Source organism: Trichosurus vulpecula, chromosome 5 (assembly GCF_011100635.1).
Source record: "Trichosurus vulpecula isolate mTriVul1 chromosome 5, mTriVul1.pri, whole genome shotgun sequence".
Taxonomy (NCBI): Eukaryota; Metazoa; Chordata; class Mammalia; order Diprotodontia; family Phalangeridae; genus Trichosurus; species Trichosurus vulpecula.
Window position 1 is genome coordinate 1,678,325 of NC_050577.1, and position 20,267 is coordinate 1,698,591.

At 47.9% G+C, this 20,267-nt stretch overlaps 1 protein-coding gene and 1 long non-coding RNA gene across 2 annotated transcripts in view; one reads left to right on the top strand and one right to left on the bottom strand.

Annotated features, from left to right (window-relative positions):
- Positions 1–2,645: 2,645 nt before the first annotated feature.
- On the bottom strand, positions 2,646–12,594 carry LOC118852320. Its single transcript, XR_005010529.1, has 2 exons — positions 12,381–12,594; positions 2,646–3,404 (listed from the first exon to the last, which is right to left on the bottom strand). It is a non-coding gene; the product is annotated as an uncharacterized LOC118852320 (long non-coding RNA).
- Positions 12,595–12,670: 76 nt separating this feature from the next.
- The window catches only part of SDHAF3 (succinate dehydrogenase complex assembly factor 3), a 34,186-nt gene continuing 26,589 nt past the window's right edge, over positions 12,671–20,267 (top strand). Inside the window, exons 1-2 of the mRNA XM_036759327.1 lie at positions 12,671–12,719; positions 12,875–13,206. Coding sequence (XP_036615222.1) covers positions 12,671–12,719; positions 12,875–13,206 — 381 coding nt within the window. The remainder of the gene's footprint in view (positions 12,720–12,874; positions 13,207–20,267) is intronic.

A 20,267-nucleotide genomic window follows, 5' to 3' on the forward strand; every position in this document is an offset into this window, starting at 1 on the left:
TCTCAGCAACTGTCTAAAGAGAAACGTAATCTACCCATTGGCTCATTGTTCTTCTTGGCTGTGGTTATTCATTATCTGTGGAGCAGATACACGTCCAGATAGAAGACTTGTTAACGTCTGCCTGGTGTGTGTGTGTGTGTCTGGAGAATATGTTCAGGACTATACACAGAGTAAATGAGTCTCCTATGGGGAGCCAGATAACTCAGCTGAACCGAGAGAATCTCAGATCTCAGTCAAGGTGAAATTGCTCCATGACTCTAGCGTAGCAGGCTGGGAAGAGGGACACAACAGAAGTGCCATCTCTTCTGCATGTCCACTTCTTCTCAGTGTTTGTCTCCCTCCAGGGACCTGAAGAGAGTCTGGAACTGGGCATCTTCTCCCTTGAAGCTGAAGGCCAGAAGATGGGGCTCTCTCCTCCCAAACTCTCCCCCATTCCGGTCCTCACACAGCACTGAGTCCTGAGCCACCCATCTCACCCAAGGAGTAAAGTCAGCAAACCTTGTCCTTGCCCTCTGCTGACCCGTGGAAGCGTGTGGCCACTGCTTGTCATTGAGAAGGGATGTTGACACTATCCTGAGGCCAAGCTCCCTCCTTTCCTGCTGGGGGAGCCTCAACACAAGATGGTGCTTGTTATTAGCAGGAATGGTGAATGTGTCTGTGAGAAGCAGGCTTGTCAGATAATGAGAGCTTGATCTTAGCAAACCTGTGTCAGGGGTCTGCTGGCAAATGTTTAACATCCTGTTCTCTGTAGGAAACCCCTTGAAACACTGTCCACACTTTCTCTGCTGTATATTGGTGGTATCTGTGCTCACACAGATGGGTCTCCAAGTCTGGAGGAACATGTGAGTCCTGCGGGAGGAGCGAGCCAGCAGAGAGAGGAAGTGTTCTGACTTCATGGGCCCCAGTGAGTGCGGAGCACCTTCTCCACTCGGTGGAGACAAAAGCTTTACTCAAGCTCGAGTACATCATCAGTGTGGACAGTCACCCAGTAGCTGAGGCAGCTCTTATGCACATGGAAGCAGAGTTATTGTCGGACGTTCCCAGAAGGAGTCAGGTGGGGAGCTTCTCAAGGGAAATGCTGGGTGGGGGTTTGGTCAAGAAGGTATTTGTAGGAAGGCCCTGATCTGATCTGCCCTGCCCTGTATAAACCTAGAGCTTGGGATTCTGGGTCACAGCTTCCAAGGACACTACTCAGAAACAGGACGTCCAGATGACGGGCTTCATGACGCTTTGTGCTAGCTTGAATGGAAACGTGTTGGTGGCTTTTGGAATGGCACCATGAGAGGAGCTTCTGGTGTGGAGATCTAGGGGGAAGACAGCTTCATGGTGAACTGCTGGCTTCCTCTTTGTAGAAGGCCCAGGGACCTGGAGATGGGGTTTCCTGAGAAGTTCATGGTTTTGAGTTCTAAGTGATATACCCCAGCCCTCCATCTCCTTAATAGGCGATGGCCTTTACTTAGTGAAAGGCTCATGCGATTCACTAGCTAATGCCCTCAATGCTTTCATCAATGTACATGTGAGGGCACTGGAGCTAGGATGCCCTTCTCCCACTCCTCCTCCTCCTCCCCCTCCTCCTCCTCTACTTCCTCCAGCCCACTGCTCTAGTGGCAAGCCCTGAGCCCAGGGACAGGCACCCTGGGACAAACACAAACAACTCCACTTGGGTTCTCTTCACCACCACCCCCCCCCCTTACCACAGGCATTGCAGCTAGGAATGAGGCTGCCACACAGAGTAAAGGAAGGAAACTTTAAAAACTTAATTAAGGGATAAAAGCAAACACAATAACACTACCGTGGCCCGCCAGGGAAACCACAGGGCCAGCATTTATGTGCTCCTTCCATAAGACACATCTCATTAAATCTGGAGACAGGACAACAAGCTTTCTTCTCAGTTCATTTCAATATATGTTTATGTGGTGTTTAAATTCCCTTTGGGTTCATGTAAAGGCATAAAAGCCATTTTGATTAGGCAGCTCCAGGCTGAGCTGAATCCTTGTGACCTAAAGTACTTAGGGTGGAACTTTTAAAAGATCCAGAAGAAGCCTCTTTCCCTGATCTGGGCCACCCCATAAATTAACAACAAAAGGATGGTAGATTTTAACCACTGCATTTCCCCCGCTCTCATTAACAAGAAATGATTCATGGGAGATTTTTTTTTTTTTTTGCTTCATTCACCTCTCAGTCTATAGTATCCTTTTTTGAATCCACTGAATCAGACCCAAAAAGTCATCATTAATGGCTCAAGGTCAAGTTACAAGGAGGTGTCAGGAGAGGCCAGGGATCTGGGCTTGGCTTTTAATGCTCATCTCAAGGACTTGGAGAAAGGCGCAGATGGCTTGCTTATCAAGTTTGCTGATGATACATATCTGATTGCCAAGCTTTAACCTAGTGTTGGCTGTGCCAGGCCCCCTGCCCTCTGCCCTCATTGGCTGAACTTCTGCTCCTGGCACCCCAGCTCTGGCTAACAAGCTCTCACCCCATCTCAACTAAAAACAGGGAAGCCTGGAGAGGCTTCCCAGTCACTGCTCCCCAGTCTCCTTTCCAGCTCCAGTTCCCCTGCCTCTGTAAGGGCAAGCACTGTCTCCCTTTTGTATCTGTGTCCCCATTGTTGGCACCCTGATTACACATAGTAAGGACTCAGTAAATGCTTTCCATTCATTTATTCTTTGATGGACGTAATGTTGAGCTGATCCAAACGTCAAAATTAAGAGAGATGAAATTTCAACATTCAAAAGTCAGCTTCGTTGGTACAGGATCATGGGGTGGGGGTTGGTGAAGGATGTGACCAGAAAGCAGTCATTTGAGAAAGAAATGGGAGTCTTAGGGGATTGCAAACTGAATGTGAGACATTAGGGTGATATTGGAGACAAGAAATATAATGGAGTCTTCGTCCAGCAGCAGGGAGGTGACAGACCCTGGTAAGAACACGTCTGGATGGTTGAATTGAATGCTGGGGGCCTCCACGCCGGAGCCATCCGGAGCCATCCAGAAGAGTACAACCAGCATGGTGAAGACCCCCAAGATCTTGCTCTAGGAAGATTAACCGAAGGCACTGTCGTAATAACAACGATAATCATTAACGTAGTACAAACATCATCTCATCCGGTCCTCACAACAGCCATGAAAGGTGGATGCTACTGTTATCCCCATTTTACAGACAAGGAAACTAAGGCAAAGACTTGGCGGGGCTCACAGACTTAGGAAGTGTCCGAGGAGGGGTTTGAGCTCAGGTCTTTCTGACTCCGGGTCTTTTGCTGTGTCCTCTGTGCAAAGTTTAGCCCGGAAAAGAGGAGGTTAGGGGAAGATGTGATGTCTGACTCCAAGCATCTGAAGATCTGTCACATGAAAGAAGCAGAAGATTTGTCCTGCCAGAGGGCACAGAGGTCAAAAAAGTCCAGAGAAACCTAGGAAGGCAAATTGATATGAACTGGTTGGAACTGCATGATGACTATGGCTAACCCTCTAACAGAAGGAGGAGAAACAAGTTTCCCTTAAGAACTGTAAGGGCTTCAAAACCTGTTACAGGAGATAAGGAGAAAACAGCAGGGGTGGGGGTGGCTGGGCTGACCGAGTGCTAAAGAGAAGGAGATGGGGGAAAGGAAAACCAACCAGTGTAGAAAGGAGGAAGGAGATGGAGTTTTGTATTTCTCATAATTGCGGTATGTGAGAAGAGTGTTGAGGATGGAGGGCAGGCATGGGAGGGATGAGCTTCAGATGACTTTCACTCTTATGTGAAACGGACAAACCATTGCTGAACATACAGATCCTCCTCCCTGCTCCCCACCCCAGCCCCAGCTCAGCCCAAAGTGTGGTGTAGAGGCGCACAAACAGCAGAGAAACAAACAGGCATGGGGCAGGGCTGGGGGATAGCAACAGAAATAACAACAACCCATATTTATATAGGGCATCACACAAAGCACCTCCTTTGATCTGGTTAAGCCTCAGGATTGAAAGAGGGAATGGTCGCAAGGGAATCAAATTTCCTCAACCTGAAGTTTGGATTAAAAGGGGTGGAGTTGGGGGAGGGGAGAAAAACTAGAATCTAAAGGAGAACCTTAGAATGTGTCTTAGACAATTGGGGATTGGCTGAACAAACTGGGTTAATTGGGTCATGTGGACCTAAAGGGAGAACAGGCATTTCTGGAGCACCTACTAGGTGCCAGGCACTTTGCTAAGCACTTAATAAACATGATCTCATTTGATCCTGGTGCCATAAGAAATGATAAAAGAGTTGATTTCGGAGAATCCAGGTCAGCATGGACTGTGGCCCAGCGGAAAGAGCAGAACCAGAAGGACAATGTCTGGATGAACATTTCGTCACAGACACCAGTGTCCCATGCCCCTTGGATACTCAGGAGTCCTTTAAGTCACCTTAGGACACTTAAGTCTTTCACTCATTGAAATAGTGATTTGCCCAAAGGGTAATGAAGGTGAGCAGGCTAAAATTCATGACAAACCAGGGGTTTTGAGGGAAAAGTGGAGAACCAGTTAGCGTCAGATAAATAGGTGAGCAAAACACCAAAGATGGACAGCCTGAATGCTCCATCACCTTCTTCATGTCAGAGGTGGAAGTCACCCAGTGGGAAGGCTGGTCAGCCTGGGATGAAATCATGGGAGGACATCCACAAATATTAGCTCTGTGGAATCAAATATTTGGACATCAAATGAAAAACATATTGGAGTCTCATACACTCTTGTATCTTCCAGTTCATTGGTCTACTGTGAGGTATTGATGATGAGAACATGCCTGACAGTCCTGATGTCTGTGTCAATGGAGAAGTAGGTTACATGGGTTAGTAGTTATTGATATTCTTGCAGCCACCACTTTTTTTTGTTTGCTTTTTTGTTTATTTTTCTAAAATAAAATCTCAACTCCTTTACTCCCTCCTCCATGCTTTGAGTAGCATGTCTGGAACTATGATGCTGAGTCCAAATGGGGTAATTCCACTCTTCTTGACAATGGACAAACATTTCTGCAGATCTTTTCCATCTTTTGTTTGCTTGTGGTCTTCCTTTCCTTTTCATCCCTAAATGTACTCTAAGATGGCTACCTCTTTGGGAATCTCTCTCTAAACTTTCTTTATATTGGGTTTCCTCTCCACTGCTTCTCACTATTTTATGAGGCAATATTGCTCATAAATTTCCACCATCCTTCTCTGTTGAGATTTTAGGAACAAGTCAATATTTTAAATGACTGTTGCCCTGGGCTGATAGTTTTCTACTTGGCAACTGATTGCTCACAAAGGTAGATTTTAAGCTCTTTTGGTCTTGTTATGACAATCTATACTAAACTTCCATTGAAATTGCTAAAATCTGTGTCAATATTTCTTTTTTCCATTAATTCCCCATTTTCATCAATTACAATGAGGTTTATTTTGTTCTAAAATGTATGACATTTCTTTTTTTAAAATGACATTTTTGCTTTATTGGTATCATCTGATTTCCTCCTGTATTACTCTCCCAGAGAGCTGTTCTTCATAATAAAGTATTAATGAATGAAATAAATTACAAAATTAAACAATACCCAACTCATACCCAACATCCCCAACTTCTGTAAACAGCAGAGAGGGAGACATCAGTTGATGTCTCTTCTTTGGGGCCCAACTTGGCCATGAACATTTTACAGCTTTCACTTTTCACTGTAAAGATGCAGTGTGGTACAATGGTGAGAGTTAGCCTCAAGGGAGGGCCTAGGTTCAAATCCTGCCTCTGATACAAGCTGTGGGACCCTGGGCAAAGCTCCCTTCCCCAGAGTTCCCTAGACTTTCTGCTTCTATGGCCCCCAACATCATGCACAGCATATTCATGAGGGTCTCCCCATATTTGTCACTCATTTCTCCTTGACAGTGGCCTTGACCAGCTTGGCCTTAAAGTCTCATTCTCCTGATTAATGACCCCCCTTTCTCCTTTCCAGCTCCCCTATAGGTGTTGTCTTTGTCTACTAGAATAAAAAGGCAGCTGGATGGCTCAGAGGATAGTGCTGGGCTTGGAGTCAAGAGGACCTGGGTTCAAATCTGGGTTCAAACACTAACTAGCTGTGCGACCCTGAGCAAGTCACTTCACCCTGTTTGCCTCAGTTTCCTCATCTGTACAATGGGCTGGAGAAGGAAATGGCAAACCCCTCCAGTATCTTTGCCAAGAAAATCCCTATTAAAACACCACTGAACAGTAACAGACTGTAAGCTCTTCGAGGGCAAGTAGGGACCATCCTTTTTTTCTCTGTATTGTTCTTCTCAGTGTTTAGCACAGGATGTCTGATAAACACTTACTGATTTGACTTGAAAACCTTAGACAACTTTTCTATTAGGAATGGATTTAAGCTTATACATTTGTAAGCTTTATATGCACGTGTGTAGGAACACATATGTATGTATGTATATATACATATACACATATACATACATACATATATAATATATATTATATATAATGCCTTGAATATCAGACCCTTATCAGAGACTTTTCATAAAAATATTTTTCCCAGTTGACAGTTTGCCTTCTTTTCCTGGCTGCATTTTTTTTCAATACAAGAGGTTTCCAATTTCATGTAATAAACATGAGCTATTTTATCTTTTGCCAATGGATTTTGTCCTTTTGGTTAAGAATTTGCCAGCCTTTCTCCTCCCCCAACTAGGATAGCTATATGATCTTCTCTCCTAACTTTTTTTCTGATATAATCATTAATATCCATTTGGAATTCATGGTAGGCCTTATCTTTTTCTCACACTTATTCTTTCTCCTAGTGTTGTAGGGATTTTGATCAATTCTCTATGTATAGAAATGACTCATACATCAGTAATAAATTATTTTCTTTTAAAATAAATCCATTTCAGTTTTGTGATGTTATTGAGACTCACCATGTCCCACTAGTGCTTCTAATTCTGTCCTTAGTGAAAACGGTCATGATCTATTGGTATCAGATTTCTTTGCAATCTGAGTTTTTTGACCTCTCTCCTCCCTCACTCCAAAATCACATTTTCTAACATACTTATCCCCACCTGCCCCATTCCCATCTTTCCACTGAAGTTACCAAGCCTCCCAAAAGATACAATTTGGAGTTTATCACCAAATTCTTACAGATTGTTTTCCCTACTTTCACCCTCAGTAAGAGATATTGGCACATAACCTGTGATCATTTTTATGGTTGTCATTTTGCAAGTACTTCCTGTGAGCACTGAAATATAAATTGATTAGATACCCTATGAAATGGTGGTTCTTGTTGCTTCGAATGTGTCAGTGAGGGTTGACCGAGAAACTCAATCACCATCTCATCCCATTTGTGGGAAATGATTAAATGCCACACTCTAAACTTTGGCCAGAGAAGTCAGAATAACATTTGCTGCTTCCATGCATAACTGAAGGAAATGCTAAACCTCAGGGAAAATAAAGATATATGGTTTTGTTTCCCAACACAGACTCCTGGGGGGGGGGGGTCTATGGACCCCAAGAAAAAACCTCTCCTTAGACCAAATGTGAAAAAATTCTTGGTTACCTGGAATGATGTTGCACAGGAGAAGTATCCTCTTGGCTGAGAAGATGCAGCGACATGCATTTTGTCGGATGGGTGGAGCAAGACCAAGGAAGTGGGAAGGAGAGAAGGTTCTAGCTTAGCCTTTGTGGGGAGAAGTTGGATCTAAGTTGGATCTCAGGCTCTTCTTAGAACCCCAAGGGAACTGTAGGAGCCAAACTCCGGGAGTGCCTCTCTTTACCACTGCCGGGAGTTGGGTTAGAAGCTCCAGGGCATAGCTGCCCTGTGTAATAAAGCCCAACCCTGCCACCTGCTGGAGAACCTGGAGGCCATCCGGCCAATCAGCTTCCACTTCCTTCCTCATGGCTTCTGTTGAACGTCAGAATCAGCACAATTCAGTTCCCTGAGAAGTCGGTCCACTTGCAGGTCACTGCCCGAGACCTCACACTTAGGACTCACCTCCACGTTCCTATTTATAGTTGCTTGACTGACTCTCAGCATCATCCTTCACTGAGGACTATTTTGGACTGTGTGGTTGGTTCTGTCACAGGGCAGCCAGCCTGCTTAGCCAGCTCGTCTTTGGAGGGCAGACGTGGCCCTCTTGGAAACCTTGCTAGGATGGTAGATTAGGCCTGACCTTGCCAATGCCACAGCCTTTGAGAAGCCAGGGAGGGCCGTCTCCATGGCATGGGGAGGCATCAGAGGGGGACCTCATGGAAGGTGAAGGAGCAGGGAGATAAAGAAGCTCATGGAGTTTTCTGCATAAAGACTGAGGCACAAAATAACAAGACACTGAAACGGGGTAGGGTGGGTTATGTTTCGATGTCCTGAAAAGACTACGAGGGGAACTGGAGAAGAGTGAGGTGGTTCCCCTCTCAATGGGGGAGACAGGAAAGGGTCCTGTAGGTGCAGGAGGAGGGGCTGCAAAGCTCAGTGCAGGCAGAGGCACAAGGCACCAAGAACATGAGCAGCAGACATTTGAGGGAGACCCCATGGAAGCAGAGACCTTTAGGAATATGCACAGGGTGGGGGGGTGCGGAGCGGTGCCCAGAGGCCCCAGCCCCACCATTCTGCTTCAGAAAACCCATCTGAGGGCTTTCCCAGGGGTCAGCATCCTCTCCAAACCACTGCCCATGAGCCACCACTGAGGGGTAAGGCCCTGTTAGTTCAAAGCAAAGGCACTGAATGAGACTGATCAGCAACAGACCCCTTTCCATATCCATTCCCACCCTTAACATGGAGCTCTCACCAATGTACTAGGCAAGCTGTCCTTTGGGGCTTCTCTCACCAAGGAGAGCTGCTCCTAACAAGAATAGCTGAATGAAAAGCTATTGTCTGGGGCACGCTTGCGCCCCAAGTGCTGAGGAAAGATGGGTTTCTGAGTCAGCAAACAGCTCAGTCACAAAGTACTGGTCTTTTTAGATAGTATAAAGATTGTTTCTCGACGCCTTCTGTCCCCCTCCCACTGTTTCCAGCATCCCACCGTGGTCACCACAGAAGTGATAGATTTTCCCCAACCGAGCATTGTCCTGACACTCCTTTGTGCCAGCCGAGCCTGCCTTCCACTGGCATTGCCATGTGTGCTGGGCCTTACTGCTCCTGTCAGGCTGAATACACAAGCTCATTTTTATTAATCCGTTGGAAAAAAATCAGAACTTCAGCTCACAAAATAATATTTATAATACATGTTCTCTGACTCAAAGGGGAAACCAGAGAAAAGTAAAATGGAACAAGGTATTAATCTCCAATTTACAAGAATATTAGCAGATGATGCATGGTTAGAATTTCCTGAAATAAAATAGCCACAGCACATTTAAACCATGCCAGAGTTTTCCTTAATGTGGTGTGTTTGAATAGTAAATAAAACCTATTACAATAATGCTGGGATTCCTTCTAAGCAAATGTTTTCCTTCAATTAAAGCAAACAAAACCACCCCAAGGCTTCCTTCCCCCCTTGCCCCAGAGATCATCATAATGACCTTGACTTCCGTCGGGCAGATTGCTTTCCTTCCTTTATCTCCATTGAGAAGGCACCTGGAAGGAAAGGTACAAGCCCCGAGGGAAGTGACCAATCCTTTTGCCCTTACCACTCAGACCAGGCCACACAAGCCCTCTCGGCCTTGCAGACGACTGTCCTGGGACTGGTCAGAGAAGCACTCAGGGAAGCCAGGGCTGTCACTCCTCTGTTCTTTCCTGTGCTCACTCCTGGGTCTCCATTCTATCTCACCCCGCCCGTGGTGGGGGCGCCCTCTCCTCCCCAGCCTCCTTTTGTCTTGAATCCTCCACTGGAACATAAGCTCCCTGAGCTCTGAAAAGCGGCCAGCACAGAGTAAGGGCTACGTAGCGTCAACGGTCATCACGGCTGCCACCGCTGTCCTTACGTGGTGAGAATTCACGAATGTTTGTTGACCCGTTAGCGGGCTAGGACGCCCATCTTCCCAATTGTGACTTCAGCCTGGCCTTTCTCAACCTCTTTAGAAGTCCTAATTCATGGAATCACTGCTGGCTCAGCAGTGCCTGGGAGGCTGACCGAGGCTCCACACTCCCTCTCATCTCCTCCTCACTTCAGCTTTGTGAATCACTACTTCCACTCTCCAGAAGAGGAAACAAGAGCTACAATTTAGCGACACCACTAAGCTAGATCAAGAAGCTGGGTGGCACAGTGGGTAGAGCGCCCAGCTCTGAGTTCAAATGCAGACTTAAGACAATAGCTGTGACCCCAGGCAAGTGACTTAAAAAGCTTTCAACCTGTTTTGTCACCTGTGAAACGGGGATGATAATGGCGCCTACCTCTTAGTGTTGTTGGAGGATCAAATGGATCACCGTTGTAAAGCATTTAGCCCCAGTGCCCGGCACACAGTGGGCACTATATCAATGCAGTTATTAAGCACCCACTATGTGCCAGGCCTTGCTCTCAAGGCACTCATGGTCTACTGGGAGAGACCGCAATGGGCACGCAGCTGTGTGCAAACAGCAGGTAAGCTGGAGCTGGGAGTCACCTAGGGCTCCAAACCCAGGGCAGTGGGCAAGTGCACTCAGGGGCCGGGCTAGCCTGCTGTCCACCGTACACTCCACTAGGTACTACTCTTTACCCTTGAATCGCTTGAGCCTGCTGACCTTCTACCATCTAAATGTCAGCTTTCTTTCATGAAGCTCCCCTAATCCATCAATCCACCCACACTCTTCCTGGACTCATTTCCCTGTGGTTAAAACACTTCTGTCTCCCCATCTCAGCGATCCTGAACCCCCAGGCCAAACAACCCCCTTCACCCACCCGTTTGCTCCCTCACCCCGCCCCTCTCACAACATTTACCCTAATCTTGTGTCCTTCATTTCCTGGGGCTCCCTGGGACCTGGCTCCTGCCCTTGTTTTCCTCCATGCGTTGTGCCATCTGACTCACCTGCTTCCCAGACTCTTACTGCACTGTCATCGCTAAGACCCTGGTCTCTTTTCTCAATGACTTTGGCATCTGGCTCACAGCCTCCCTAACCCCATTCCTTCCCTCAGAGAGGGGACTTCAGCTATCATATTGATGGGCTTCATTGCCCAGTTCCTCAGTCTCCATTCCAACCTCAGCTCCCCAAAGGACTGCTCTTAACTTGGGCGCTGTCCACAGACCTACCCCTTTCCTGATGATAATCTCCTGATTCCACTTTCCCTTCCCCTATTCTATGTCCTCCAGCACTTGATCCTTCAGTACTTTCACCCATGCTGGAGATAAATGTTAATCAGCCAAATTACCTGTTAAGCCTTTATTAAGCACCTACTATGCCCAAGAACTGTGTCAAATGCTGGGGATACTACGAAGAGCAGTCCCTGCTCTCAGGCGCTCACAGTCTAACGGGGGAAAAACATGCAAAACAACTATGTATAAACAAGCCAGATGGGATAAATCAGGAACTATCCACAGACGGAAGGCACTAGAATCAAAGGCTTCTTATTCCTTTTGGGATTTGGGCCGGGGCTTGAAGGAAGCTAGGGAAGCCTAAAGATGAGGAGGGAATTCCAGGGATGGAAGATGGTGAGAGTGCCCAGGTCGGACAATCTTGTGCAAGAGACAGCCAGGAGGGTGCAGTGACTGCCTCACGGAGAGTGTTGGTAGGGGTGTTGTGGAAAAAGCCAGGGAAGGCAGGAAAAGCCCAGGTTGGGAAGGTCTCTGGGGGGGTGGGCTTTATATTTGATACTGGAGGCAACTGAACACTAGAGTTCATTATGTAGGGGGAGAGGCAGTCATGGTCAAGCCTGCTCTTTTGCATGAAAGTACTTTCATTCTTGTGAAGGAGGCTCCTGTCTCTCCTGTAGGAGAAGTCAAGGTTGTGCCAAGGAGGAAGGCCACCCACTCTGCCATGTCCTTGCCTAGGGGGAGGCTATCAGGTGGTTATTCCTCTGCCCCCTCCCCAGGAGAGAACAGTTTCTGTCCAACGAGACCAGAAGAGCCAGAAGGCCAGTGAGGAAACCTACTGCCCACGGCATTCATAGCCAGCAGGGTTAGAGGGATGGACAATGACCACTAGCAGGGATGGACATGGGCGTGTTTGGGGGTAGCAGGGCAGCATAGAGTTCAGCCTGGGCAGCACTGTGGGGGAGGGGGGAGGGGAGGTATCAGGACAAACAGGGGCCGGCTGTGCTTGCTACAATGTAACAACGTGGGAGACACTCGGCTTCATGCGGAAGCCTCTGACTCCGTGTGGAGTCCGTCCACGGTGGGAGCTCGTGGGAGGGGAGTGGTCCTGCGGCTGCTGCTCACCCTAAAGGGTGAGTCCCTCCTGAGTCCCCTGCTCCCACCATACCACGCCTGGACGTGCTGGAGGTAGCCCAACCCCACTGCCCCCACTTCTGTGCACTTCGGGTCGGAGTCCCCCCTCCCTGCCCTCAGTTTCCCCCTCAGTAGGATGAGGGTGTGAACCCCACCTCAATTGGGCGCTTCTCACGTGCCAGGCCCCCTCCTCCTCCTCGCCGGGGAGATGGAGGGCTTCCTGGAGGCGGAGGGCTGGGAAGTTCAGAGCTGGCTTCTCGTGGGGGTCGGATGGGCAGCCTCATTTTCTCGGGGTGTCGCAGGGGCTGTGGGCAGAGGCTCCAAGCACGTGCCTCTCCCAGGCCGCCCGCCAGGGCCGCTTAGGTTCCGCCTCCAACGTGCGCTCCTGGCCCAGCGCAGGCGCACTGCAGGCCGGCGCTCTAGCAACGAACTGACGGGTGAGCGCATGCGCAGACGCGATCGGTCTTTGAGAGCAGATGATACAGCGCGCAGGCGTACCCGGCCCTATAAGATACTACCCCCACCCCCCGCCCCCAGCCCCAAGTTGTGCAATGCGCTGGAGTCTTAGGAACCGCCCGCGAGGATAGGCCATTCAGAGGCGGGGGGGGGGGGGGGGGGGGGGGGGGGGGGGGGGGGGCGGTGTGGAGAGACGGGAAGTACTCCGTTACATTGGGAGCTTCCGCAGGCCAAGACGGAAGTGGGCCTGAAGTAGAAGGTTCCCGCGAGAGACGTAGCGAAGCGAAACGGCGCGCGCAGGCGCATCGCGAGCCCCCGCGGGGCAGGAGCCGTGAGGCCGGTGGCGCCGTCATGTTGGGGCCACATGCGTCCCGCGTTCGGGCCCTGTACCGGCGGCTCCTGCTGCTGCACCGCGCGCTGCCGCCCGACCTGCGCGCCCTCGGCGACCAGTACGTGAAGGACGAGTTCCGGCGGCACAAAGGCGTTGGCCGCGAGGAGGCGCTGCGCTTTCTGAGAGAGTGGGAGGCAAGTCTGCGCGTGCGCCTGCGCGGCGCGTGCGCGCCCTGCATCAGTGACAATACCCCCCCCTCCTCCGCCAAAGGTGGGCGGGCTCTGGGAAGGTGTGGTCAGCTAGCCTTGATTAGGCGCCTACTGGGTGGTGAACATTGTGCCGCGTGCTTTACAGTTATCGTCATCATCGTCATAGCGTTATATAGCGCCTACTGTGTGCCAGGCGCTTTACGTTTATTATCTCATAATAATAATGTATGATGACGGTGGTAATGACAATAGCCAGCATTTATATAGCGCCTACTGTGTGCCTGGCATTGTGCCAAGTGCTTTACATTTATTGTAATAATACATGATGACACTAGTAATAACAATACCTAACATTTATATAGCGCCTACTGTGTGCCTGCCATTGTGCCAAGTGCTTTACAGTTATTATAATAATACATGACGACACTAGTAATAGCAGTAGCTAACATTTATATAGCGCCTACTGTGTGCCAGGCGCTTTACGTTTATTATCTCATTATAATAATGTATGATGACGGTGGTAATGACAATAGCTAGCATTTATATAGCGCCTACTGTGTGCCTGGCATTGTGCCAAGCGCGCTTTACAGTTATTATAATATATGACGATACTAGTAATAACAATAGCTAACATATAGCGCCTACTGTGTGCCTGGCATTGTGCCAAGCGCTTTACATTTATTATAATAATACATGATGACACTAGTAATAACAATAGCTAACATTTACATAGCGCGTACTGTGTGCCTGGCATTGTGCCAAGCGCTTTACATTTATTATAATAATACATGATGACACTAGTAATAACAATAGCTAACATTTATATAGCGCCTACTGTGTGCCTGGTATTGTGCCAAGCGCTTTACAGTTATCATCCTCATAGTCATAGCATTATATAGCGCCTACTGGGTGCCAGGTACACAGAGCCCTTCAGTTAGACTTTAAACAAACCCACCCCAGCAGGGAGGGAGGAGCGAGAGCTGGGGGTACCGTTGCTTTACAGATGGCTAAGTGACTGGCCCGGGCTCACACAGGGATGTGTCAGGGGTGGGATTCCAACCCAAGGCTCTCCTGCCCCTGGGCCCAGCGCCTTTCTCTCCTCTTAGAACAAATCTAGGGTGCCTTTGTCCCTTTTCTGGGCCTTGTCTGGACGGCAGCGATGCCCCCTGGGCTCTGGGATCGAGCAGTCACCTTGCAGTTCACTCTTTGCCTCTGTCTTTGGGAAGGAGAAGACGCTTTTGCTGCCGTGTTTATCGGGCCTTGAGGCCGGTCCTGCGGCTCTCTTCTGTTCTCTAACTGCGGTCGATGTTCAGATGAGCGGCCTTAGCGCACGTATCCCTGTTCTTTTCGTGGTGAAACTAAAATGCACGTTTTTCTTGGTTCATTACAGACCTAAGAGGCATCATGGCCTAGTGGGTCAGGTGTTGTTTCGGAGGCAGGAGGACCTGGGTTCAAATTCCCTTTGACGTTAGCTTGGTCCCCCCAGTCACTCAGCCTTCTCCCTCTTGGCGTGGGGATCTTCCCCCAGGGCTCACCACGGGACTGATGGCCCTCATCCTTCCCATCTTGACGGGTCAGGATCCAGATCATTTGGGAGACAGGCGCTTTGGGTGTTGGGTGGCCCGACGGGGAGCCGATCCTTGAGACTTTGGGGAGAATGAATAGGAATGCTCGGCCTCTCTCTTCAGTAAATGAGCTTGGAGGGGGGGGCTTCTGGTCCTTTCTTTTCTATCGGGCGGCCCACTCCCAAGGTCGGCGTTTCTGTGTCTGTTCCTGCTGTATGTTGACGTGGGCCGAGCTTTAATGAACTTGCTGTTTCACAGTTTTTTTCCATTCCAATAGTGGTGCGATCCTGGGTTAATGGAAAAAGAGACCGGAGGGGGAATATAAAACAAGTGGGCCTTGGTTACACGGTTTTAAAAATAACATCCCTTATGCTTTATCTCTTTAGGGGGAACTTTAAAAGCATTGTTTTTATTGTGGGAGTATTAACATTTCTCTTTGAAATTTCCTGTGATGGTCTATGAGGTTCATCTCTCAGAGTCTCTAGCAGTATCTTGTAAGTTCTTTTTTTCATTAAAAACATGACGGTCTGTGTATGACTAAATGAAGTACACACGTAGGAGCGGCTGGATGGGCCCAGGCCCCTAGGGACTCTCCCTCAGCGTGGACCCTGCTGCAGACACCTCGGATAAGCCAACGAAACATCTGTCTGTCGTTCATGCTTCGCTAGAGGCTGCTCCAGTAAATTGGCCTCCTCCTTACTGAAGTAAAAGCTCTTTTCTCTGAGGCAGCGAGCAAAGTGGGATCTTGAGCGCTTTCCCTTTTCCAGACGGTTAGTCGTGTGACAGAAAGACGGGGTCTGCTAGAAGATATCACTGGCACAGGCTTGTTTTCCTCTCATCACCAGGTTATCATGTTGTATTTTCGTAAAGGTTTTGTAGAGTGTAAAAGTCAGACTCTGGATCTGGGTATTTTCTTGTTTGTAATTTTGGGTGATAACAGGCTTTGTGATTCTTTTTAATGGAATGTGTGGTGTGCTTCTTTCCTTTTAAATATCCTGAGACTTCCTCCCTTCATCGCTTCAGATTGTGCTGTTTCAAGTGCATGGACTTAGTCTCCCTTGGTCTCCTTAGTTCTTCACAGGACCATGGAAGCCTTGGAGAAAATCTGGTCCAGACCCCACAGATGACTGAGCCCCCATCAAGTGACAGGCAGTGGGGAGTGGCACATGGGAGACTGAAACCCAGAGCCTTCAAGTCCAGACTTAGAATTCTTTTTCTTGTATCTTTTCTCCTAATTCTGCCATCGGGGGTAAGAGGAGATGAGTCTGATCTTAACACAGGACCTCCCAGAGGACCCTTGTGCAACCTGATGTGGAGACCTTTTGGTATCCTGGGAGCCCTGTCCAGATACTCTCCAGCTGATTCCTTAGTGTCCTTCCTAAAAGTGGTGCCCAGGCCTGAGCGTCAGGTTCCCAGGGCTGAGGACAGTGGGCCTGTTGTCTCCCTTTTCTTGCCCACTGCCCCTCTCTCCATAAAGCCTTAGGCCTGCTAGTGTACCCTGGGGGCCCTGATGCTGGGAGGGGGAGTCTGAGGGTCATTCAAGCTCTAGAATTGGGTCCACACTAAGTCTGGTGCCAGTAGGGAGATCTCTGGGAGTTGTGATTTGTCCTTTGTTTTTGGCGTCACTGGGGTGACTCGTGTGTGAATTAGATTTCAGTGAATCAGAGCTGCGCAATGTAATCAGCTTCGTTTTCTCCTCAAGAGTCATCTGAGTCCAGCAGTAGGACAAAAGGCAGGACGACTGGTGATGCCTTCAATGTCTGACCAAGCTCTAAGTGCTCCACAGCGCTGGCTTCAGCCGTTTACTCCAGGAGGAAGGAGGGCAGACCTGGCCAGGTCAGGAGAATGATCAGAGCTTCTGTGGGATCGGGCCTGGGGGACATGGGGAGACTCCATCCCAAAGAACAGGGAGTACTCTAGGAATGCCTGTGAAGCTGAGACGGCCTGGCCTCGCTGACTCCATGTCTCCTCCCAAGCTCCAGGCTCATGGTCACCGTCGACCACACCCCTCCACCTGGGGTCCCTTAAATTAGGTGCACAGAAAATCAGTCCCTTCCCTTTCTCTGCCCCTGAGCTTGCTTCTCCTTCCCTGTCACCGCCATGGAAAAGTCATCCACGACGCCCCCTCTTTACATCCTCTGCAGAGGGCCTCATTTTGTTCCTTCCCACCAGCCCTGCCACCCCAGCTCAGGCCTCTTCACCTCCCTTGGGCTGCTCCAGGAGTGAATTGGATGCCCGTTCATCTCTCCTGTACACTGACACCCCATTCATTTTCCTTCGAGTTTCTCCAGCCGTGTCATCCTGCCTCTTTTTTTTTCTTTTTTGTTAAATTCAGAATTTATTTTTTTTTATTTAGTTTTCAGCATTGATTTTCACAAGAGTTTGAATTACAAATTTTCTCCCCATTTCTACCCTCCCCCCCACTCCAAGATGGCATATATTCTGGTTGCCCTGTTCCCCAGTCAGCCCTCCCTTCTGTCACCCCACTCCCCTTCCATCCCCTTTTCCCTTTCTTTCTTGTAGGGCAAGACAAATTTCTACGCCCCATTGCCTGTGTATCTTATTTTCTAGATGCATGCAAAAACTTTTTTTTTTGTTTTTGAACATCTGTTTTTAAAACTTTGAGCTCCAAATTCTCTCTCCTCTTCCCTTCCCACCTACCCTCCCTAAGAAGTCAAGCAATTCAACATAGGCCACATGTGTATCATTATGTATAACCCTTCCACGATACTCATGTTGTGAAAGACTAACTCTATTTTGCCTCGTCCTAACCTATCCCCCTTTATTGAATTTTCTCCCTTGACCCTGTCCCCTTTCGAAAGTGTTTGTTTTTGATTACCTCCACCCCCATCTGCCCTCCCCTCCATCATCCCTCCTTTTTTTTATCTTCTTCCCTTTTCTTTCCTGTGGGGTAAGATACCCAACTGAGTATGTATGGTATTCCCTCCTCAGGCCAAATCTGATGAGAGCAAGATTCACTCATTCCCCCCTCACCTGCCCTCTCCCCTCCTTCCACAGAACTGCTTCCTCTTGCCACCTTTATGCGAGATAATCCGCCCCATTCTATCTCTCCCTATCTCCCTCTCTCAATATATTCCTCTCTCATCCCTTAATTTGATTTTATTTCTTTTAGATATCTTCCCTTCATCTTCAACTTACCCTGTGTCCGCTCGCTCTCTCTCTCTCTCTCTCTCTCTATATATATATATATGTATACACACACACATAGATATATACATACATACACATTCACTTTATATATATATATATATATATATATATATATATATATATATATATGCATATTCCCTTCAGCTACCCTAATACTGAGGTCTCCTGTATCATACACATCATCTTTCCATGTAGGAATGTAAACAAAACAGTTCAACTTTAGTAAGTCCCTTGCAATTTCTGTTTCTTGATTACCTTTTCGTGCTTCTCTTGATTCTTGTGTTTGAAAGTCAAATTTTCTATTCAGTTCTGGTCTTTTCACTGAGAAAGCTTGAAAGTCCTCTATTTTATTGAAAGTCAATATTTTGCCTTGGAGCATGATACTCAGTTTTGCTGGGTAGGTGATTCTTGGTTTTAATCCTAGCTCCACTGACCTCTGGAATATCGTATTCCAAGCCCTTCGATCTCTTAATGTAGAAGCTGCCAGATCTTGGGTTATTCTGATTGGGTTTCCACAATACTCAAATTGTTTCTTTCTGACTGCTTGCAGTATTTTCTCCTTGATCTGGGAGCTCTGGAATTTGGCGACAATATTCCTAGGAGATTTCTTTTTGGGATCTATTTGAGGAGGCGATCGATGGATTCTTTCGATTTCTATTTTGCCCTGTGGCTCTAGAATATCAGGGCAGTTCTCCTTGATAATTTCTTGAAAGATGATATCTAGGCTCTTTTTTGATCATGGCTTTCAGGTAGTCCAATAATTTTTAAATTATCTCTCCTAGATCTATTTTCCAGGTCAGTGATTTTTCCAATGAGATATTTGACATTGTCTTCCATTTTTTCATTCCTTTGGTTCTGTTTTATAATATCTTGATTGCTCATAAAGTCACTGGCTTCCACTTGCTCCAATCTAATTTTTAAGGTAGTATTTTCTTCAGTGGTCTTTTGGACCTCCTTTTCCATTTGGCTAATTCTGCCTTTTCAGGGCATTCTTCTCATTTTTGGAGCTCTTTTGTCATTTGAGTTAGTCTATTTTTTAAGGTGTTGTTTTCTTCTGTATATTTTTCAGTATTTTTTTGGGTCTCCTTTAGCAAATCATTGACTTATTTTTCATGGTTTTCTTGCATCACTCTCATTTCTCTTCCCAGTTTTTCCTCTACTTCTCTAACTTGCTTTTCCAAATCCTTTTTGAGCTCTTCCATGGCCTGAGACCAGTTCATGTTTTTCTTGGAGGCTTTTGGTGTAGGCTCTTGCACTTTGTTGACTTCTTTAGGCTGTATGTTTACGTCTTCTTTTTCAGTAAAGAAAGAATGCAAAGTCTGAGACTGAATCTGGGTGCATTTTCCCTGCCTGGCCATATTCCCAGCCAACTAACTTGACCCTTGAGTTTTTCGTCAGGATATGACTGCTTGTAGACTAAAGAGTTCTATGTTCCACGCTTGGGGGGTTGCACCAGCTCTGCCACACCAGCACTTCTCCTTCCCCAAGAACCCCCAACCCGGACTGGACTTAGATCTTCAGCAGGCTGTGCACTCCTGCTCTGATCCGCCAGTTAATTCCTCCCACCAGGTGGGCCTGGGGCTGGAAGCAACTGCAGCTTTAGTTCTGTAGCTGCCCCACCTCCTCTGCCCCCAGAGCGGTAGCTGAACCTGGAACTCCTTCCACTCTCGTGGCTTTTCCCACTAACCTTCTCTGTTGTCTTTGGTGTTTGTGGGTTGAGAAGTCTGGTAACTGCTGCAGCTCACTGATTCAGGGCACTAGGGCATGCTCCGCCTGGCTCCTGGTATGGTTGGTCTGTGCCGCTCACGCTGGGCTCTGCTCCCAGCTCCGTGTAGGATAGACCTCACCCAGAGACCGTCCAGGCTGTCCTGGGCTGGAGCCCTGCTTCCCTCTGCTATTTTGTGGGTTCTGCAGTTCTAGATTTGGTTCAGAGCCATTTTTTATAGGTTTTTGAAGGGGCTTGGCGGGGAGCTCACATTAGTCCCTGCTTCCCAGCTGCCATCTTCCATCCTGCCTCTTAAAACTCTTTACAGAAGCTTGTCACTGCCTGCCAAGCGATGCCTAAGTTCCTTACTCAGATATTCAAGGCCCTCCTCATGGAGGGTCCCAGCCTTAATGCACATTAATGACCTTCATGAGGTTCATACTCCCGTCTCCTGAGGTAGCACCATGGTGGCCATCACGTTAGAGACTGTATATGTGGGAGCTCTGCTGCCATTGACAGAGGAAGACTTTGTTCTAGAAATCTCAGGAAGCCTTTCTGCCTTCTGTCTATTGTCCCCCTAGAGTTTCATTCATCTGGCTTCATTT